Source organism: Oncorhynchus tshawytscha, linkage group LG14 (assembly GCF_018296145.1).
Source record: "Oncorhynchus tshawytscha isolate Ot180627B linkage group LG14, Otsh_v2.0, whole genome shotgun sequence".
Lineage (NCBI taxonomy): Eukaryota > Metazoa > Chordata > Actinopteri > Salmoniformes > Salmonidae > Oncorhynchus > Oncorhynchus tshawytscha.
The window spans coordinates 20,594,303-20,616,023 of record NC_056442.1 but is presented as its reverse complement, the minus strand read 5'-3'; the positions used below and the strand labels follow the sequence as shown (position 1 = coordinate 20,616,023).

Here is a 21,721-nt window from a genome sequence, read left to right as displayed (position 1 = left end):
CCAAGCTGGAATTATTTTTGCTCCCGTATACAACAGGGCAATAACGTTCAAATCCAGATACTTCCTCTTGACCGCAGAAAGTGGCAAGCCTAAGAAAACAGGCCTATTCATTCAACGATGGACCAAGATGTCCAACCTGGAGTCAGGGGTAAATGTAACATAGTAAACGTAAATCTGGTATACTACAATTCGTATGATATGTATTAATTTGGGGATGTCCATCACCCATTTCATACTATATGTTACGAATTACAATTCGTATGAAATATTACGAATTTGCAAAATGTATGGTGAAATGGTGAAACAGCAGAGGGAACACCCCCCTATCCACGTCAATGGGACAGTAGTGGAGAGGGTAGTAAGTTTTAAGTTCCTCGGCGTACACATCACAGACAAACTGAATTGGTCCACCCACACAGACAGCATCGTGAAGAAGCCGCAGCAGCGCCTCTTCAACCTCAGGAGGCTGAAGAAATTCGGCTTGTCACCAAAAGCACTCACAAACTTCTACAGATGCACAATCGAGAGCATCCTGTCGGGCTGTATCACCGCCTGGTACGGCAACTGCTCCGCCCACAACCGTAAGGCTCTCCAGATGGTAGTGAGGTCTGCACAACGCATCACCGGGGGCAAACTACCTGCCCTCCAGGACACCTACACCACCCGATGTCACAGGAAGGCCATAAAGATCATCAAGGACAACAACCACCCGAGCCACTGCCTGTTCACCCCGCTATCATCCAGAAGGCGAGGTCAGTACAGGTGCATCAAAGCTGGGACCGAGAGACTGAAAAACAGCTTCTATCTCAAGGCCATCAGACTGTTAAACAGCCACCACTAACATTGAGTGGCTGCTGCCAACACACTGACTCAACTCCAGCCACTTTAATAATGGGAATTGATGGGAAATGTAAAATATATCACTAGCCACTTTAATCAATGCTACCTAATATAATGTTTACATACCCTACATTATTCATCTCATATGTATACGTATATACTGTACTCTATATCATCTACTGCATCCTTATGTAATACATGTATCACTAGCCACTTTAACTATGCCACTTTGTTTTCATAATCATCTCATATGTATATACTGCACTCAATACCATCTACTGCATCTTGCCTATGCCGCTCTGTACCATCACTCATTCATATATCGTTATGTACATATTCTTTATCCCCTTACACTTGTGTCTATAAGGTAGTAGTTTTGGAATTGTTAGCTAGATTACTTGTTGGTTATTACTGCATTGTCGGAACTAGAAGCACAAGTATTTCGCTACACTCGCATTAACATCTGCTAACCATGTGTATGTGACAAATACAATTAGATTTGATATGTTACAAATTCCAATTTGTTGTGGCTAACATTAGCTAGGTGGCTAACGCTAACTAGGTGGCTAACGTTAGCTAGGCAAGGGGGTTAGGTTGAGGTCAGGGTTAATGATATGGTTAAGGTTAGGAGTTAGGTTAAAGGGTTAACCCCCCCCCCCACTCCATCAATTGAGTGTAACTACACAGCTAATTGCCATTTCTCCCTAATGTGTAGCGCTTTAGGTTAACGTTAAATAACAGCATAACGTTAACATTATCGCTGAACCCCGACTTTTTAAGTTGCTCCCGCCGCTCACAATTCACAGACCACACTCTTTCGCAGTACGCACCCGCGTGACCTATTAGGTGTAGTCTTGAGTATGTAAATGTTGCTCCGTGCAAATTGAGAACATTATCCTCTACCTCTAACAATTTGCTGGTAAACAACCTGCTGAATTAAACAAATCAAATGCAATTATCATCATTCACCCTTACGCTTTTCTGTGTTAAACGCTTGCGTTTGACCTGTTACCGTGTGTGTTTCTCTGATACACAACTTTGTAGAAAACGGTAGACATTTCTGAATCTGACATTAGGCTCGTCAGATATACCTTCAGATAATTCAGTTGTGGCTATTGTACATATATCAATTGATCCTTACGAGACACATTCATAACTTATAGTAACAACTTGACCAATACACCACACAACGACCACGTGCAAAGAGTGTGCAAAGCGGTCATCAAGGCAAAGGGGTGGCTAATATGCTTTGAATTGTTGAACACTTTTCTTGGTGGTTGCTACATGATTCCATATGTGTTATTTCATAGTTTTGTCAGACGTTGTCGCTATTATTCTACAATGTAGAAAATAGTAAAAACGAAGAAAAAAAACCTTGAATGAGTAGGTGTGTCCAAACTTTTGACTGGTACTGTACCTATTATAGTACACAGAAACACCTGCCGGTTGTTTTTCGAGCAGCCCAGTCCTGTGAGGCGTCTCTTGTGAAACCAGAGGGTTATGCGTAGGAAAGAGGGATAAGCTCATATGCTTGCAGGGGAAATAATCAAGGGCTGTGTTCATTTCCATGTGTGTGTGCGCCTGCATTTAAGTTGGTTTGGTGGGATCGGTGTGTTCGTTCTTGTATGTGTTGGAGGGGTCTGGTCTCGGGTGGGGGCTCGGAGACAAAGCATCTTATTCTTTCTGTGGGAGCGGGTAGGTAACGTGAGAGCCGTTCCCAGACTGGAGAGGGGGGACCTGGGGATAAAGGAGCTGCGCTCGGCTGCACCGAACGGGGCTTTTGTGGGCCTGACTCTCCCTCTGCCTGGTTGGCCAGGTAAGCCGATAGAGGCCCAGGGGATCAGGGCCAGGTTCCTATCTACACACTCAGCACAGCTTTCTATATTCACAAGAAAAGCAGTGAGAGGAAAAGAGGGGGATGGAGAGCAAGACCTGAAAGAAAAAGAGAGAAAGTAAAGGAGTCAGGGATAGGAGAGGGAACAGGTGTACGAAACATACAGAAGTAGGATCTTCATTTGACCAGTTTCTCACACCAGGAAAATAATCCTGCAGCAACAGGACATGTGAATAATTGCGTGGGATATAATTAATGGACATGTTTTTTGTAGGCGTTGATACATTTTTAGTTAGGTCAGATCAAATTTTTAAGTGGAAATGACAAACTTTAGAAGCCTTTTTTAAACCTTGAATATGTGCCATTTCCTGCTGTACAACAGGGTGATCCAATTATCATCCTACATCTGTAGAGCAGGAAAGGAGATGGATAAGGAGGAGAAAGATGGATCAAGATGGACAAAATGTAGAGGAGGTAGAGATACAGATTGATTAGTGTTGTTTGAGCTAGTTGTTTACCTCCTCCCCTCTTCTTTTCCCTAAAAAACTGATTCTTCTCCCCCTCCCTCCATCCCCCTCCACTCAGCAGGCCGGGTGTTATAGATGGGACTCTCCAGGGAGATCTCAAAAGAACACTGCACAACATGTGTTTGCTAAACATTCCCAATGCATGCCGGGAGTGCATGGTCGGTCACACACACATCAACCCCCCCATCCACGCTGAGAGCCACAATGGACACATTACTGGGCCGTGAGTCATTCCCTTTATGTAGGCTCCCTCTCCTCCCTCCATTTTCCTCCCTATGCTTTTATTCCTCCCCTCCTTCCCATAACCCATTCTGGTTTTTATCCCTCATTCCCATTTTCAGGTCAGGATGAAAGTGTTTTCACTGATCTGCTTAGAGAGAAAGAGGAGGGAAAGAGAGAGAGAGAGAGAGAGATGCAGGCTCGTGCTCCAGCTCCAGTCACTAATGTGAGCACTCGGCTCCCAATGAATTCCACCCCATAAAGAGTTTGGCTGGACATTTTTTATTTAAAAAAAAAAAGACATTTTTACAAGGGACCCCAGCGATCCCTTCTAGTGATGCTCCCAGCACAACACTAGAAACAAAACATTTAAGTCTGACTCCATCTCTTTCTCTCTCTACACTCGGTCTTTCCACCGAGTCCTCTCCTCAGCCCTAATGTAATTTGTTCACCTACTGAGGTAGCGCCCGTAGCCTAGATCCTCTCCTCTCCTGCCCACCCCCATCCCTTTCCCCAGCAAGCCTGGCAGTCCTCTCTCCCCCTCAGGCCCAAAACAGCCCCAGGAGGACCAGGGCGACCCCACCCAACCAGCCCTCATACTGACCCATTGTCGTCGGGCTTACCTAACACGGACCGTTACCAAAACACTAACCCTAACTCCTACACTAACACCCTTCTTGTCATACGGTGGCCATTTTGGTATTGCTACATTTCTGGAATATAATGTGGGCATGAAACTACGTACTGACTTCTGTAGAATTGATGTGTGAGGTGTCCTGTACTTCTTGTGATTCTTACTAAAAACACAAAACAACGAAATCAAAGTAGCATGTCAGAGATCCTATAGAAGAGTGAAACCTCTAGTTGGGATGAATCACGTTTGTTAGCCCATATACTGTAAGTAATTAGCCACGGTTCAACAGGTTTTTCACAGTGAACCCAGAGCACGAGGCCAAGCGCGTTGAAGACCCACATGACACGCCTATATATTTCTTTCATGTAATCTACAGTTTCGTAATCTTCCCTTTTCGTCGCCCCCGTTTCTTCTACCTCATCCTCCACCCATCCCTGCTGACGTCTGTGTCGCTCCCTTCCTTCCTATGAAAGTCACTGCAGTGCCAGCTTCAGTGGTTGAGTATTTACTACATGCCTCTCTCACCTCAGGTTACCCTAAGTTTAGAGACAGAGAGAGACAGACAGAGAGACACAGACAGAGTGTGAGAGTGAGTGTGTACACAGGCATCCACCACACATCCCGGACCAGCACAGACACGCAAGTTAAGCATGACCCACAAACCACGGGGAGTCTGCAGCTGTCCCTGGTAACCACTGCTGCCATCTATGACCTTATTAAAAAATGTAATAAAGGCCCTCAGACCCTCCAGAGCAAACACTGCTTTTCCTGGAACGCACCAAACAACATCACCCAGGCAGCCTCTCCAAAAGACACAATGTAAGTTAAAGTTGCAATATGTCACTTTCTGGGCGACCTGACCAAATTCACATTGAAATGAGAGTTATAGATAGACTTGCTTTCAATCAGAATGACCTAAGAAGCGGTGGATCTGTTCTGTGTGCTATTTCTAGACTTCCGGTTCAGAACACGACGTTTTTTGCATCTTCAGTTTTGTACACCGGCTTCAAACAGCTGAAAATACAATACTTTTGGTTGTGGAAAAGATATTTCACAGCGGTTAAGATGGTGCAATGATTCTCGCTCTACGCTATAGCCCGACTTACTTGCTTTGTCACATAAACTGAAATTAGGCGAACTATTGGAATTTTAGCCACCAGGAAACGGTGGAGCGATCTTTAGGAGCCTCTTCCTCAGGTTCCAATGTATACCAAATTGGGAGAGGGCTTCCTTGCAGCTTTTATGTAAGTCGTGTTGTTGAGATAGAAGGGTACATGTCCTGCTAACCTTGCTCTACAGAGCTCTCAAAGAGCCCTGTGTGTTCCCTCTGTTGCCCTGAAAAGAGAGGAATGTTGATGCCTGCCTGCCTGCTGGACCAGCTGGGAGGATTTTGGCACAGTAACATGCCACCAAATACTTCTGCTGCTGCTTAAAATTGGATTACGGTACAAAACTGGTTACGAGCAGAGCTAAATCATTGGATTAGTATCATAAGGTCTCGGGGTGATATGGAATGCAGGGGCTCTACAGTAACAGTAAATATGGATCTACTCTACAGCCTTAACGCTTTCTGTAGAAAAACACTGAAAAAGGTTGTAACTAACGAGACTAACTGAGTGACAGGTTTCAACAATTCCGAAGTGATCAAGTCCACTTTCATCGTGTTGAAATGAACTGCATTGCCAAACTCTATGAAACCGTGGCTTCAAACTGGAAACAAAATCACAGAATTCCCATTGATTCTAGCAGCGTATGACCTTGCATCTCCATCTCTCTCCTCTCCCTCTTTCTCAATCTCTGTAAATATCATTTTCTCTCTCTCTCTCTCTCAATCTCTGTCAATTTCCTTTTCGCTCTCTTGCCCTCTTTCTAAAGCACTCTTAATCTCTGTCAATACACCTTTATCTCTCGCTCTTTCTCATCCCATCTCTGCCATTAGTAGTGTTTTGAATAGTCAACTGGAGGAGTACGCTGCCTGCTAATGCCCGCCAGGAAACACAGTACGTCCATGCAAAGCTGCTCCGCTATGATGCAAATTAACGAGTGGGGAAAGAGAATGATGGACGGGTACGGGGTTTCGGTGAGGGAGCACTGCGTGGATCATTAGCGGCGGCCAATGTTTTTGATGTGGGACACCATTTCCTCCAGAAGTCTGCTGGTTGTGTGTGTGTGTGTGTGTGTCTTAGTAAAACTATGGTGTGGTAAAGGTGTGGCGGCTCAGACCATTGTGCTACCATGCTAATGCTCTCCTGACTCACTCTGCTGCGCACCTGCATGGGTTTAGCGAATTCACTGACAAAAGGCTTTGGTCTGATAAGCAGTGTAGGTATTAGTAACCAATATAGGGCTCTGAAAACACACACACACATTCAACCAAAATGGGTTAGAACAAGACCTAATGTATCAAACCAGATCATGTCAGCCAGTGAACATGTCATATACTCAGACCTATCATTCAGAAGGCTGGATCGGTTTGACAGACAGACCTGGGGTTAGGCCCGAAGTCGCCACATACAATAACACACAAGCATTGAATGCAAGGCGATTGTTTTCAGCCCCACAATGCAACGCCGTCCATCAGGCTGGACCCTTATGAACGTCATCGTTACAGTGTGTGTGGGTGCGTGAGTATTCTTTACCGCTTTCGTGCGTGAGCGTACGTGCGATACCCCTGCCCGTGTACAGTGTGGTGTGTGTGCAGTTGTACTTAAAAAGTACTTAAGTAAAAAAAAAAATGTTAAAACTTTATCCTCTTCACTGGTGAGTTCCAAATATCTCTTAACGGTCGCCCCAGCATGAGGTTTTGAGATGCGCGATGTCAGAATTCACTCACTGTTCCAAAATGTGATTGTTACGCAACAGGACAGTTAACACGCGATGCCCTCCAACTAAGACACGTTGCCTGCTAATTATCTATAGGCTGTGTTTCAACTTGTCAGTTTCAAATTACAGTTTGAATTGAGGTGTGTTCCGCCTCCTCATTAATTCACATAGATGTAGCCCATTTCACTGTTGCAGACAATTTATGTTTGAGGCTTTACTGAGCTTGAAATTCAGGCCAAAGAGTTCAATTTTGGTTTCATCAGACCAGAGAATCTTGTTTCTCATGGTCTGAGAGTCCTTTAGGTGCCTATTGACAAACTCCAAGCAGGCTGTCATGTGTCTTTTACTGAGGAGTGGCTTCCATCTGGCCACTCTACCATAAAGGCCTGATTGGTGGAGAGCTGAAGAGATGGTTGTCCTTCTGGAAGGTTCTCCCATCACCATAGAGGAACTGGAGCCCTGTCAGAGTGACCAACGGGTTCTTGGTCACTTCACTGACCAAGGCCGTTCTCCCCCTATTGCTCAGTTTGGCCGGGCGGCCAGCTCTAGGAAGAGAATTGGTGGTTCCAAACTTCTTCCATTTAAGAATGATGGAGGCCATTGTGCTCTTGGGGACCTTCAATGCTGCAGAAATGTTTTGGTACCCTTCCCCAGATCTGTTCCTCGACACAATCCTGTCTCGGAGCTCTATGGATAATTTCTTCGACCTTATGTCATGGTTTTTGCTCTGACATGCACTGTCAACTGTGGGACCTTATATAGACAGGTGTGTGCCTTTCCAAATCATGTCCAATAAATTGAATTTACCACAGGTGGACTCCAAGTTATAAAACATCTCAATGAGGATCAATGGAAACAGAACACATCTGAGCTCATTTTCAAGTCTCTGAAAGGGTCTGAATACTTATGTAAATAAGGTATCGTTTTTTAAAAATAAATGGGCAAAAATGTCTAAAAACCTGTTTTACTTTGTCATTAGGGGGTATTGTGTGTAGATTTATGAGGAAAACCATGTATTTAATACATTTTAGAATAAGGCTGTAAAGTAACAAAATAAAATGTGGAAAAAGGGAAGGGGTCTGAATACTTTACGAATGCACTCTATATTTCAGCAATTCCATTTACTTTTGATACTTAAGTATAATTTAAAACCAAATACTTTTAGACTTAAGTAGTATTTTACTGATGACTTTCACTTGAGTCATTTTCTATAAAGGTATGACAATTGGGTACTTTTTCCACCACTGGGAGTGTGTGTGCGTGCGTGTGTGTGTGTATGTAAGTAAACGGGAGACAGAGGTAAACAGGAGATTGTGTGTGCATGTGATCACGTTCCCAGGCCCATTCCAGAACGGAGGTGGAAACAATGGCCAGGCCAGGAACTCTCAGTCGCAGCTGTGTGTGTGTGGGGGGGGCCACCTGTCCAATTCGCTGCACCTCTTCCTGTTTACAGTTCCCCATTTCAATTGCCCTCAGCCTTCATTGCTCTCTGTCTTTCTCCCTCTTTTGCAAATCTTTTTCACTCTCTCTTCTTCTCTCCATTCCTCTCTGTGTGAGGTAATCTGGTCAACAACACTCAGTGAGACTCATTCACCACAGATACCACTTTATAGAGTGCCCATAAGGGAGTAGCGAGGGTAGCCACTTGCTGCACGCTAGACTGAGGATCACAGACACACATTTTGAAACCTAAATAGCAAGGAAACAAGGTTGAGTTAACATTAGCAATCTGTGATCCTGATAGAGCATGTGAAACCATTTACTCTCTACCCCTTTTTGCCCAACGGAAATACAGGAAGACAATGAAGGGTGTTTTCTTAGTGAATAACTATACCGACCATGGGTCTGTGGGAAGTTCAAACAGGCATCAGGTATTACAATCATCTGACATGATGAACCTATGGCGATAATACAACACCTCCACTGACACAGTCAAGCCTCGACAGGTCGGCCCTCCCCAGTCTCACATGACAAGTACAATTAGTAAACAGGTTATTGGTCTGAGAGTTAAGGACCCGTTAAATAGACACACATCCTGGCAGTGAGACTTGACTGGCTGATGAGAGACAGACAAAACGAGGGACAAAATAAAGCTCAGTCACATGGTACAGTAGTAGGCCGAATGGGTTTTTGAGTAGGGCTGTTACTTTGACCGTGTTACCGCCACAACGGCGGTCACGAGTCATGACGGCAGTCAAATTCCACGTGACTGTTTAGTCCCGGTTATGAGGCTTCTCCGAGCTCTGATGCTGCTGATGGTCATTTCTCAACTTTCCTAATATTACGCACATTGCTTATATTTACAACAGGAGTATAGCCTACCTGGTTGGCATGAAAATGAACGACAGGAAAAGCATCCTCCATTCGCTAAGTGTATAGACTACATGTCATTTTCCCCCCTGCCCCCGTTTCAAGACAGTTGCATGATAATAGCCTAATAGTTTATCAACATTTTAAGCTAGGCCTCCCGGGTGGCGCAGTGGTCTAAGGCACAGTGCTAGCTGTGCCACCAGAGATTCTGGGTTCGAGTTCAGGCTCTGTCGCAGCCGGCCGCGACCGGGAGGCCCATGGGGCGGCGCACAATTGACCCAGCGTCGTCCGGGATAGTGTGGGTTTGGCCGGCGGGGATATCCTTGTCTCATCGCGCACTAGTGACTCGTGTGGTGGGCCGGGCGCAGTGCACACTGACCAGGCAGCTAGGTGTACAGTGTTTCCTCCGACACATTGGTGCGGCTGGCTTCCCGGGTTGGATGGGCGCTGTGTCAAGAAGCAGTGCGGCTAGGTTGGGTTGTGTTATGGAGGACACATGGCTCTCGACCTTCACCTCTCCCGAGTCAATACGGGAGTTGCAGCGATGAGACAAGACTGTAACCACTACCAATTGGATACCACGAAATTGGGGAGGTTAAAATGGGGTCAATTTTTTTTACAAAATGTATATATTTCAAACATTTTAAGCTAAAGGTTTTGATCTGTTGCATCAGCCTCATTGCTGAACAAAGTTTTTTTGATGCCTAGTGGTTGGATTACATTTGGGATCTATCGCATCCCACAACTGTTCCAGACTATGCGTGACTTTTGCACTATGGGGTAGATTGACATAGGCTAGTGCTTTTGCTGTTCGTTAGTCCTACTCATCTTGTTGGCTGACGAAAAGTAAATATGGACATCTTCAATATGCACCTCAGAATTGGACAAGGACGCGTAGAGTTGCATCCCCGATGTGTCTGTCTTCACTTGTCGCCTGTGACAAAGACCTGATCACGTGACAGGCATTGGCTAATAATAATAATTTTAGCTATCTGAGAGAGCCATGTAAATGAAAGGTGCTTCGTGGGAACACAGCCGGGAGAAGGGAATTACGTTTATTATATTCAGCCCAAGGGCAAAACAGCCACAAAAGGCAAGGATTTTTTTTAGGGGGCTTTACGTCCACACAATGGGGATGTCGCCGGCAAATTCGAGGTATTATCAAGTGCTTGTCAAATTGTGAATGAGAGACTGATGAAGTGTGTGGAGCCTGCGCAAAAAAAACAAACAAAGCAGAGCTCATGCCTTTTATGCAACTTTTTTCAAATCATCATTGGAGTCGCATCACACAGCCTTAGAATGTATAATAACCCTAAACATATAGCCCAACGTTTGTAGAACAACAAGTCACATTCATAACTCTAAATGAAGCATATAAGAGGACCTGTTTCTTTGTTAACCGCTCAACACAGAATAGCCGCATGTGCGCACTCCCTCAAATCGTTTGGAGAAAATATCCTTTCTATTTTACTCAGCCATGTTCAATTGTATTCTTCATACTACGAAATAATGTAAAACAATGCCACGGGATTCTAAGCTAATCTTGTCTGCTGAATGAACTAGTGTAGCCCACAGCCATTTAGCATAGCCAGATCAGGACCTAACATAAGGATGACTCAGAGTATGCTATCCTGTTCTTCTGAAATAGACTACATTTCCTTTATATCATGTTTCCTTAGACCTGTCTAAAATAAATAATGGATTTATTGTGGCAGTGCAGGCTATATTACATGGATTTATTAGACTTTTTAAAATGTAGTTGATCCAATGGTCTGCATCAGTGGCTTATAGGCTATGCGTGGAAGCCAGGAGATGCTAAATGTGTTAATGTGAACGGTCAATTACCGTGAGACCGGCAGGTATCTATGAGGAGACGAGCTTGAGGATTCACCCAAATTCCCACTTCTCAACTGGTGCTTGTTTACAACATTAAACTTTCTAGCATACATCCCTGACACACACATATATACTGTAGATAGTCCCGTTTGGCTTTACAGTAAGGCCAACCAAAATAGGGGAACCCCATATTAGCAACTGACCAATGGGAAGCGAGGTCATCTCTATGAGTCAGAGTTACCCTATGAACCTCAGCAACACACAGGGAGTGGAGGCTCTATAGACCTCAATTGTCCTGAAACAATGAGAGAGCTCTACCCAACAGTTAGCACCAAATTCTCCTACCATACCTCTTCTCCCACCAACCCCAGAGAGAGGGGGAGTGCCTTGGGGGAAAATGTGGAGGACGAGGGGAGGGGATGGAGGTGGAAGAGGAGGATGTGGATCGCCCCTGACAGAGTGGACTCCAAAAGGAAACATGCCTAATTTCCTCCTCTTTATCCCTCAGACAATGGGCAGCAGGGAGAGGGATGGATAAAGGAGATAGATGAGGGGATAGGGAGGAGGAATGGAGAGGAAAGGATAGGAGGAGAAGAGGGAAGAACTGATGTGAGAAGAAGAGAGGGAAGGATAGGGGAGAGAGGTGAGGATGAGGGGGAGAGGTGAGGATGAGGGGTGAGGATGAGAGGTGAGGATAGCGGGGAGAGGTGAGAGCGAATAACAGCGTTGAGAAGAAGAGAAAGGGAATGAAGGATGGAGGGAATGAAGGAAGAAGATGAGAGTAGGAAGAGGGAATGCAATGATGCCTTTCCACAAATCACTGAATAAACCATCAAGTGTTCTGCTGTTTCAGGGTTGAACTGATAGACAGACACAGCCTTAGTGTTAAGGTCTTATTTGTTCCTATTCCACTAGGAGCAGGGGCTGGGGGCAGGGAAAGAGAGTTGTGCTCTTACATACTGTAGGCTCTGAAGTTAATGGAAAAACGTGTCAAATGGAACACAGGGAGGCTGGCTGGCTGTTAAATAAACAGAGAGTAGCCTGGCCGTGGTGACTCAACATTTCTGACTGAGACGGACGAACTGGAGAGGAGAGCCGAAAGGAATGATGGAAGAGCCGTGCCAAAACACTCGTATTCCTGACACACACGCATGCGCACAGTCATAAAGAAGGCGTAACAGCGCCTCTTTCCCCTCAGGAGGTTGAAAAAGTTTGCTGTGGGCCCTCAAACCCTGTGCGGACAGACCAATACATCACTGGGACCAAGCTCCGTGCCATCCAGGACCTCCATATCAGGCGGTGCGAAAAAAAGGCCTGGAAAATCGTTAATACGTGTCACATATCAGTTTGCAAACAATGTCCAATAAAGAAATACTTGAGTTATTAAAGCCGCATACAAACATGGTCTCTTTTTTGCTTTCTTGAGTAAGGCAGCTCCAAAATGCAGGTGTTTCAGCCTAGGTCAGTGCTTTCTGTGGTGGTGGGGCAGCCAGCGGAAAATATGTAGTGTAGGGGTTGGTAATGTTCTCTCCTTGCGTCGTGATTGGCTCAGTGTCCTGTCACTGCAAAATCTACGGGTAGAGCTAGAAAATTCAAGCCCCTTGGGTGCTGCCATAGACTTAAATGAGATGTTCCCATCCAAGAAGGCTCAAGGTCATTGGCCACAGATAAAATAACGTCAAATCACATGATATCTACGGAAGCTTTGGTCCAGCGTCGTCCGGGTTAGGCCGGCTAGGATGCCCTTGTCTCATCGTGCTCTCGCAACTCCTTGTGACGCCTTCAAGTTGACTTCAGTCGTCAGTTCGACAGTGTTTCCACCGACACATTGGTGCGGCTGGCTACCGGGTTAAGCGAGCATTGTGTCCAGAAGCAGTGCGGCTTGACCCTCGACCTTTGCCAAGTCCATAGGGGAGTTGTAGCAATGAGCCAAGATCGGAACTACCAATTGGATATCACAAAAAAGGGAGTAACTGCATGGGCTAGAAAAGTTTGAAAACATTGGCCATGCTGTCAATCCAGCATGATGACTGCCGCGTTCAAAACAACTGGAAACTCGGAGATCTCAGACTTTAGTGAGTTCAACTGGGAACTCGGATAAAACGGGTAAAATACAGAAAATTATTTTTAAAGGTCATCCAATTTCTGGCCTTCCTGTTCAAGTGAGCACAGAAAAACAAGGCGAGTCCAAAAATGTATTGTATTCTGCTGCATAAATGATGTAATATGCCTGGGAGATATGTATAATGTAGCTAAGAAAGTAATACTAAGTGTATGTTGTGTAGTAAGCTGTTAGTAGCCCCTATGCCTCACCCTAATTTGGTCCCTTTCCCTGTCATAATTTAGCCTACTGTTCTGACTTGGTGGTGCACATGTAGCCTCTAGGCTGTTTTAGAGAAATGTAATCACCTAATATAGTAAGAGCTTTCTTATATGCCCCCTTTATTTATCCTATGGTTCTGACTTGGTGTACAGAGAAAATACTTTAAGAACGGTTAATGTTCTGAATTCTGTCGCTGTACAGTTCAAAAGTACTGAACAAATAGTTATATTGACTACGTCCGTCCTACAGTATCTCGCTCATTAATGTCTTCATCCAAATTACGGATTGCCTCTTATCCGCTCTTATCCGCTGAGTTGTACTGAGTTTGTACAACTCAGTAGAAACCACATTTGTTTAAGCAAGTCAGCCATATCAGATACGTTTTATTTAAAGGCAGTAAATGAGGCTGAATGAACTGTGTCGCTGCCCGACGAGGCTCCGCTGATTTCCAGGTGTAGCGGTGGTAAGGATTCACTCCGTGGTGCTGAAACGAAAGATCTAATGTTGGGATAGCTTTATGTAGGCCCTAACAGTTTGTGGGCACCGTTTGTCACGGTTATAGCGCAATTCATGTATTGTTTAGTGTTGTGAAGTGGCTTTGCTGTCATGCGTCTAAAAAAAGAAAACATTGATATTGATTACTGCATTATTGGGTTTAGAGCTGGGAAGAAAGGCATTTCACTGTACAGATGCAAGTGACATGAAAACTTTAAACTTGAGTGGACACTACACTACAGTATTCTGAAGGGAGAAAAGGAGAGTCCTAGCATCACATTTACAGTCGACAGAGACTCATACAATTGGCATTGGGCTGGTTTTGTTCCGCACAACAATTACAGATTAGGGAAAGCAGTGGTGGAGGCTGAGGGAGATTTGTTCATGGCTAATTTTTCAAGCTCCCACTGGCCAACCTCCAGTGACTGGCTTTGGAAATCTGGTAATCTAACCATCTCAGAGTCTAATTGGCTGATAAAAATCTATGCCTCTTTATTCAAGGCACTGATTTGCGGATAATGTTCTCCTGCTGGCTGCTGCAAAATGGCCGCATTGCTTCTTCTCTGTGTTTGTGTGTGTGTGAGAGAGAGACCGTTGGAGAGCAAAGGGTGGCATAGAGTCTCACTATTACTGTTATAGCACTTAGAGCTTGTCAGCGATTACTAAACAGGTAAACACGAAAAATACAAACACATTCTCTCTCACACACACACACAAACGTGGTCTCAGGGCAAATATATTCCTCTGTACGTAAATCTCACACACACACACACACCAATGTGGTCTCAGGGCAATTCGTATTATTCTGTACTTAAAAATGTGTCACAACACGTCTCAAACACGCAACCTTTGGATTGCTAGACGGTCGCAGATTACACCCACCCATCCTCCCTGATCAACCTTCCTACTTTTGTTTCTGTCTAAAGTAACTAGACCACTAGTAGGTATCATACATCGTGGAGATGCTCAGACATATGTCAAGTATGTTTCATATGGCTCTAAGGCCAGGCTGCACACACAAATACACACACAGCATGTGCTCTCACCTTGATGTCTACGATGGAGCAGGCGATCTGTTTGACGTAGGCTAGGTCAGCGGTCTGTGGCAGCAGCACTGACTCTCTGGTCAGCCCAATCTGGAGGATGAAGGAGACCCCTGCCGGGATGGGGGGCACGTGGGACATGGCAACCCCCCCAGGGCCCTGCCCGGCCCCCAGGTCCACAGGGGGGAAGCCACCCTGAGTAGAGGTGGGAGGCACAGCCATGGGGGTCCCCTGCTGCATCACCACAGAGCCTGGGGGAGAGGGGCCCCCTGGGTGGAAGAAGACCTGGGACAGGGGTCCCGACGACATGCAGGGGCTGGCATTGGTCATCCCTCACTACACACACACACACACACACACACACACACACACACACACACACACACACACTCACGCTCTACCTCCCTCAGAGAGCAGGACCGTGAGGATGTGGACACGCTGATCCACACACAAACACACTGCTACAGAGTCTCTGTCCTGTGTCCACCCCCTCTCCTAGAGGAGTCAAGAGGAGATCCCTATCCAGGAAGCACTGCTCCTTCCTTTTTCTCTCCCTCTTGATTTTTGTGACCTGCACTCACACTTGTTCTTTCATTGTCCCGGCAAGGCAAGAGTGAGCGACAGACTGAGAAAAACTTCTCCCCTCCTACCTCTCCTACACCCACCTCTCCTCCACCCCTCCTCCGGTGAAGAAGTTGCTCTGCAGATGAGAAAGTCCAAATTCTTCACAGGAAACACTGAGGAAAGAGAAAAAACAACAACCAAAAGTTTGTTGTCCTACACGCCAAACTGTACAAAATTAGCTTCCTTGAGCAGGAAACTGAGAGAACGAAGGAGAAAGACAGCCTGGTGGGGCTTTTCTTTAGCGCTGTTTCAGTTTCAGCCGAGTTAACTATTTTCTGTAGAAAAGCAAGACCGAGACAACTACGTGAGGATACCTCCCTCTCCCCCTCCCCTGTCCTTTCTGAACTTGCCACAACCAAGGAGGAAGTGATATGACTGACACTGCTCTCTGCCAATGGGAGGGGAGGGGTGAGCTCCGCATAAGCCCATGTCAGTCCCTCCCACTCCCAGGTCTCCTCCCAAGCTAGCAACCCCGCCCCCTTCTCTCTTTTTTCTTCCTCTGTGTTTAACGTTGGGTTAATTCTTCTTGTTAACTCCTTCTCTGACAACTGGCCTCGTCTTACTCTAGCCTGAGGGGGAACTGCTCGCACATGTGTCTCTCTTTCTTTTAAAACACTATCACTCTTTTCTCCGTGGCTTTGCTTTTTTGGTTCTCTCTCTCTCCTCTCCCCCTTGGCAGTGCCAACGACATATACAGGTCTCTCTCTGATTCTAATATAGGACCGCACCTTCAGTGCATCTACTTCACTGAGTAGAACGGAGCTGTAAAAAATGGGAGTAAAAACAGAACTGTAAACATTGATTTTGGTATGTAACTAACTAGCGTTATGACTTTTGGTAGGTACTCTGTTGAATGTTTGCTCAACGTCTAATTGCTTATTATGAAAAACTATTATTTAGATATATTCTAATTAGCATCATCTATGGCTAATAGATTGAGAAGGGACTACAATAAACCTACTGTAAAAAGCACATTCTTATTGGTGGTTGTTCTGAGTTGTATAGTTGTGTCCCACTAGAGGGACATGCATCCCTCAGAGTCTGACATCTTCATCATAAGACTGATCCAAGGTCTGTTTTGATCTTCATCACGAGTAATACAACTGACCTTGCTAGTCTTCAGGAAGGGGTGACGCAAGCTTGATATTTCTGAGTTGTCTTCTCCAGAGCATGGGTAGCAGGTGGGTGTCACGACTGTCATGTTAATGTGACTTTTTCATAAACAATCCTTTGGTCACTTGCTTGTTGTGGGTCCTGTTGTATGTTATCCCAGAGACCTGTAAAAACTGTCTAGTTCATTCCGGTTCTGGACAGAAGGCAGGTGAGGGAGAGAAGAGTGTATTGATTGGGTTGTTCCACGAAATGAGTCCCTTTTGGGTAGTGTAACATTTGATTTCACCAAATGTTTACATTCTGTCGTAAAGAGGACAGGACAAACTTAATAAAAACATGTTTTCCCATCTCAAGAGATGTTACATTTTTAAATAAATGACTTGCAGGGTCAACAGGGTTGACGATTTCATCTTAAATCAGTCCTAAATCCCCTTGTGACAGGAGGAATATTAAAACGTTTTAGCCTGTCGATCTATTGGCAACAGGGTTGACATATTATGCTCAACTCGCTCAGTTTTATACAAAAAAACACCAGAAAACAGCCAAAAAGTGTACAACCAGGTCAAGATTTTACACTATGATTTGATGTTCAATATTTCTTTTGAAAAACTTTATTTTAAGGAATAGTTTCACGATATTAAAATGTGAGTTCAGTTCACATAACAGGGTTGAACTTAAAATGAGGGCCAGGTTGTTTTTTTTAATCTAAAAATGAATCACAAATAAACAATCATCTTTAGAAATGACTGTCAAAGCAACAAAATAACTAGGGCTTTACAATGGTGAAACCTTGGGAGAAATGTTGGGGTTAAGTGGGTTTAAATCCTAGAAGTCTCAGATGGTGCACAGAGGGACATGTCAAAATGATGAATTTTGGCATTTTAGCAATACTTTATTCATACATTGTTTTTGCATTTTCCATGTGGTCTATATCACAAGGGCACTTCATTTAATAACAGGCTTTAAAAATTCAATTTTGGCGCAAAATGTCTAATTAAAATGTCAAAAGGGACTCATTTTGTGGAACAACCCTACTATGTTTCTATACAAGGAACATATGAGGGAAGCCCTGGATCATTAGGTTGATCATTAACATGTAGTTATACAGCAAAGAATGACAGTTGATAAGAAATAATGAATGACAATATTGCTCTCAAATTCACTGTACAAATCGCTTTTTTTTTTCATTTTTCATTTTTCTTTAATGACATACAACACGAGACCCGCAAAGTAAACAAAACCAAAGGAGGAAAATCTGTCATTTGATACAAGCTAAAATGCAGTTCAAAAAATATATATAATAAAACAAACTCAATAAAAAGCAGGTCTCTTATCCCTTGTAGTTAGAGGAAATTGTTTGAATGCAGCTTAATATGATATACAAAATATCACACAGTGATAAGTTGCTATTAAAAAAATAAAAACACAAAGAAACGAGTCCTTTACCTTGGCCTCGGACTGATCACTTTTCGATGTTTTTAGTTTTTTTGTGTCATTTTTCAGATTTGTTAACCTTTTTTTATTTTTTAAACAAGGTATACATTGTCATTATCAATCACAAGCAAGTTCTAAGCCTAGCAAAGAATAATGAATTCACTTATGATACTACAGTATTCTTCCATAATAATTATAATCAAAAGGGGGGAAAAAGCAACAAATAAAAAATGAAAATGGACATGTACACCACATAACGGCAGCTCTAGTCTCTTATCATTTAGTCATTTTTATTTTCCTCTCGCTTTGTTTCATTTGTCACATTGATTTGTCTGTTCTCAGAAGAGGGACATATTTGAGCGTCTCGGGACCAGTCTATAGCTCAATGCTGCAGACCTACATGTAGACTGACTGACACAAAGACACTGAGTGCAGAGTTCATCCAACACACTCATGCCGTCTCAATATTTACGTGAAGGGAGGGAGACACTTCAGGTGACTGGTTTCCCGATAGCGATGGAATTTTGGTTTACAAGTGTTTTAAACAATCCATCGTTCCTACAACGCCCGAAGATGTAACATGCGTTTCCCAAAACACAACGCAGAAAGAACGTTCGCCAAGTGCGTCGTTGGAGCATGTGTCAATACTGGTAGGATCGAAAGAAAGGCAGCACTGCTCTCGGATCAGTTCTGTCTATTCATATCTTACTTTAACATTATAATTTCACAATACTGACAACGGATCAGCTCCTAGAGAGATTATCACCTAATGGCTGCAAATATTGAGGCGGCATATTCTAATGCTTACACAATAATAATGCACAAATCAGAGATTTGGCATATCATTGCACACATTACATATCATGAAATGTATCGAGGTAAAAATTGCACAGTAGGCTAGCCAGCAAACTAGAACTCAATTGATTGAGCATGAAATTGATTTGAATCTGATTTAAATAAACAGGCCTATATACAGTGCCTTCAGAAAGTATTCAGACCCCTCGACTTTTTCCAATGTTATGGATTAAATAAAGAAAAATCCTCAGCAATCTACACACAATACTCCATAATGAGAAAGCAAAAACAGGTTTTTAGACATTTTAGCAAATGTATTAAATATAAAAAACTGAAGAAACATCCTGTTTCCATTGATCTTCATTGAGATGTTTCTACAACTTGATTGGAGTCCACCTGTGGTACATTCAATTGATTGGGCATGATTTGGAAAGGCACACACCTCTCTATATAAAAGGTCCCACAGTTGACAGTGCATGCAAGAACAAAAACCAAGGTCGAAGGAATTGTCTGTAGAGTTCCGAGACAGAATTGTGTTGAGGCACAGATCTGGGGAAGGGTACAAAAAAAATTATGCGGCATTGAAGGTCCCGAACACCACCGTGGCCTCCATCATTCTTAAATGGAAGAAGTTTTGAACCACCAGGACTCTTCCTAGAGCTGGCCGCCCGGCCAAACTACGGTGAAGCATGGTGGTGGAAGCTGTGGGAAAGTTTTTCAATGGCAGGGAGGCTAGTCAGGATCAAATTAAAGATGAATGGAGCAAAAGTACAGAGAGAGATCCTTGATGAAAACCTGCTCCAGAGCGCTCAGGACCTCAGACAGGACAACGCAGGAGTGGCTTCGGGACAAGTCTCTGAATGTCCTTGAGTGGCCCACAGCCAGAGCCCAAAACTCCCCAAATACACGTGTGCCAAGCTTGTAGTGTCATACAAGAAGACTCGAGGCTGTAATCTCTGCAAAAGGTGCTTCAACAAAGAACTGAGTAAAGGGTCTGAATACTTATGTACATGTGATATTTCAGGTTTTTTTTACCTGTTTTTGCTTAGTCAATTATGGGATATTGTGTGTAGATTGATGAGGGGGAAAAAACGATTTAATCAATTATAGAATCAGGCTGTAGCCTAACAAAGTATGGAAGAAGCCAAGGGGTCTGAATACTTTTCCCAGAGGCACTGTATGTAGCCTACATACATTCGCCTATTGTCTGTATTTATATTTGTGTTTGTCCGTCTGCTCCCCACAGTCAACTCAGTTTGTATTTTGGAACCTTATAGTTTGCAACAATCGCAAGGACATTGGCAACTTTGTATTTGTAGCAGTCAACTACATTCTTAAGTTATCTGCATTCACAGAGACAGATAAACATCTTGATTCTATGTTTAGCTGAGACCTTCTGTTTAGTGTATAAAGTGACGAGGAAGGGTAAAAAATATATATTTTTTTTAAAAAGCATCTAACGACTCACTCCGCTGTTCTGAGGCAGTCGGGAAAATAATGAGCGTTTTCAAATGCAACTTTAGTAACAACGGTTTTGGACGAGACTGACTTGTAATGACCAAAATTACACTCTGCAGTCAATTTTGACAGTAGAATACGTGTTTCTGACTCATGTAGGCCATTTTCAAAAACGAGAAGTTGCTTTTTTTTTAGGGTCAGTCGCTCTTTAAGATGCTTTTGGGAAACTGGGCCCTGGTCTCCACAGCCACACTAAGACACAGCTGAGCTACAGATAACCCCTTGGTCTAGTCTTGGGGTCTAGTGCAGCTGATGTAGTGCAGCATATAACCAACAGTGTGGGTGATTGACAACTGTGTACTATTTTTATCCTCTCAACAACAAAGCATTACAGCACACAATGTGCCACAGGAGCACTTTAGGCATTCTCTCTGCCTCGTCAAATCCAATACATCTGAAACCATCATGTTTTAGCAAACACATGAAGCTGACATGTACTAAACCAAGCCCGCAGACACCTGTCTGGCTAGACCACAGAGTGTTTTCCCATAAGGTCTTGCAGTGGAGAGGAAAACGTTGACCTCTCAGTCATTTCTCGGATCCCTGTAGTGACCCTGTTGCATGTACTGTAGTTGGTTAAAGTTGACCTTAAACCACAGATCTAGGATCAGATAACCATAGCCACAATTCTGGCTTTAACCATTAAGGAGATTCAGAAATATCTGATCTGGAATCAGTTGTTAGGGACGACTTCTACCCTGTCCCTCTGGCGTGTGAGAGGCCAGTTACCGATTGACATGGTGCTACTGGACCATTAATTCTTTACTGCCATGCCCTGCTCTGCCCTGGCCTGGTGGAACCATGTTTCCACAGCCAGAGATCTGCCCGTAGGGCTCCCTCTGCCTCCACCCCGGAAAGTTCAAAAAAATAAACCGGCTACCTAACGACATCACCCCTGATCTCTGACCGATATGTCCAGTCTTTAGCGGTCGCCCGCGGCTCAGAGTGGCGTCGCACTTTGTCCACGCTTGTTTTCCCTTCCAGGAAAAAAACAGGAACAATAATCCAAGCCCAAAGTGACTGCTTGGTGAACAGACACCAACCCTGTCTAGTTCAGTATTTGTCGGAGGCCAATGTAAGGGGGGCTAAGGGTTAGGTAGTGTTTGTTCTTGTTTCCCCTCCATAGGGGAAAGGGAGAGGAAGGAGGGCTCTTTATGTGCCTTTTGTTCCTATATCCTGGGGGCAATTTCCCCTGCTGGCTCTATTGACACTGGAGAGAGGCCAGTTTCCCACTATGAGGACTCGCACCAAAACCAGAAACCTAACAGCTATTTCAATGGATAATATGTTTCCAAGCGCAAGCCTAAATAAATACACCGGCACGAAGGACCATTTTGACTTGATGCCGACTTA

At 44.1% G+C, this 21,721-nt stretch overlaps 2 protein-coding genes across 7 annotated transcripts in view; both read right to left on the bottom strand.

Annotated features, from left to right (window-relative positions):
- The window catches only part of LOC112266685 (serine/threonine-protein kinase D2-like), a 54,855-nt gene extending 38,988 nt beyond the window's left edge, over window positions 1–15,867 (bottom strand). The window contains exons 1-2 of one of the 2 annotated variants that reach the window (XM_042297123.1): window positions 15,253–15,867; window positions 14,888–15,222 (exon numbers count right to left, since the gene is read on the bottom strand). In XM_042297123.1, coding sequence (XP_042153057.1) covers window positions 14,888–15,214 — 327 coding nt within the window. In that variant the 5' untranslated portion in view covers window positions 15,215–15,222; window positions 15,253–15,867. Of the gene's footprint in view, window positions 1–14,887 lie in introns of both variants that reach the window. The other variant, XM_042297122.1, reaches the window with a different exon arrangement.
- Window positions 15,868–20,607: 4,740 nt separating this feature from the next.
- LOC112267346 (striatin-4) overlaps window positions 20,608–21,721 on the bottom strand; it is an 18,531-nt gene continuing 17,417 nt past the window's right edge. For all 5 annotated transcript variants that reach the window (XM_042297121.1, XM_042297120.1, XM_042297118.1 and 2 more), the window contains one exon: window positions 20,608–21,721. This exon is cut by the window's right edge and continues 1,255 nt beyond it. The gene's annotated coding sequence lies outside the window, so the exon portion shown is untranslated.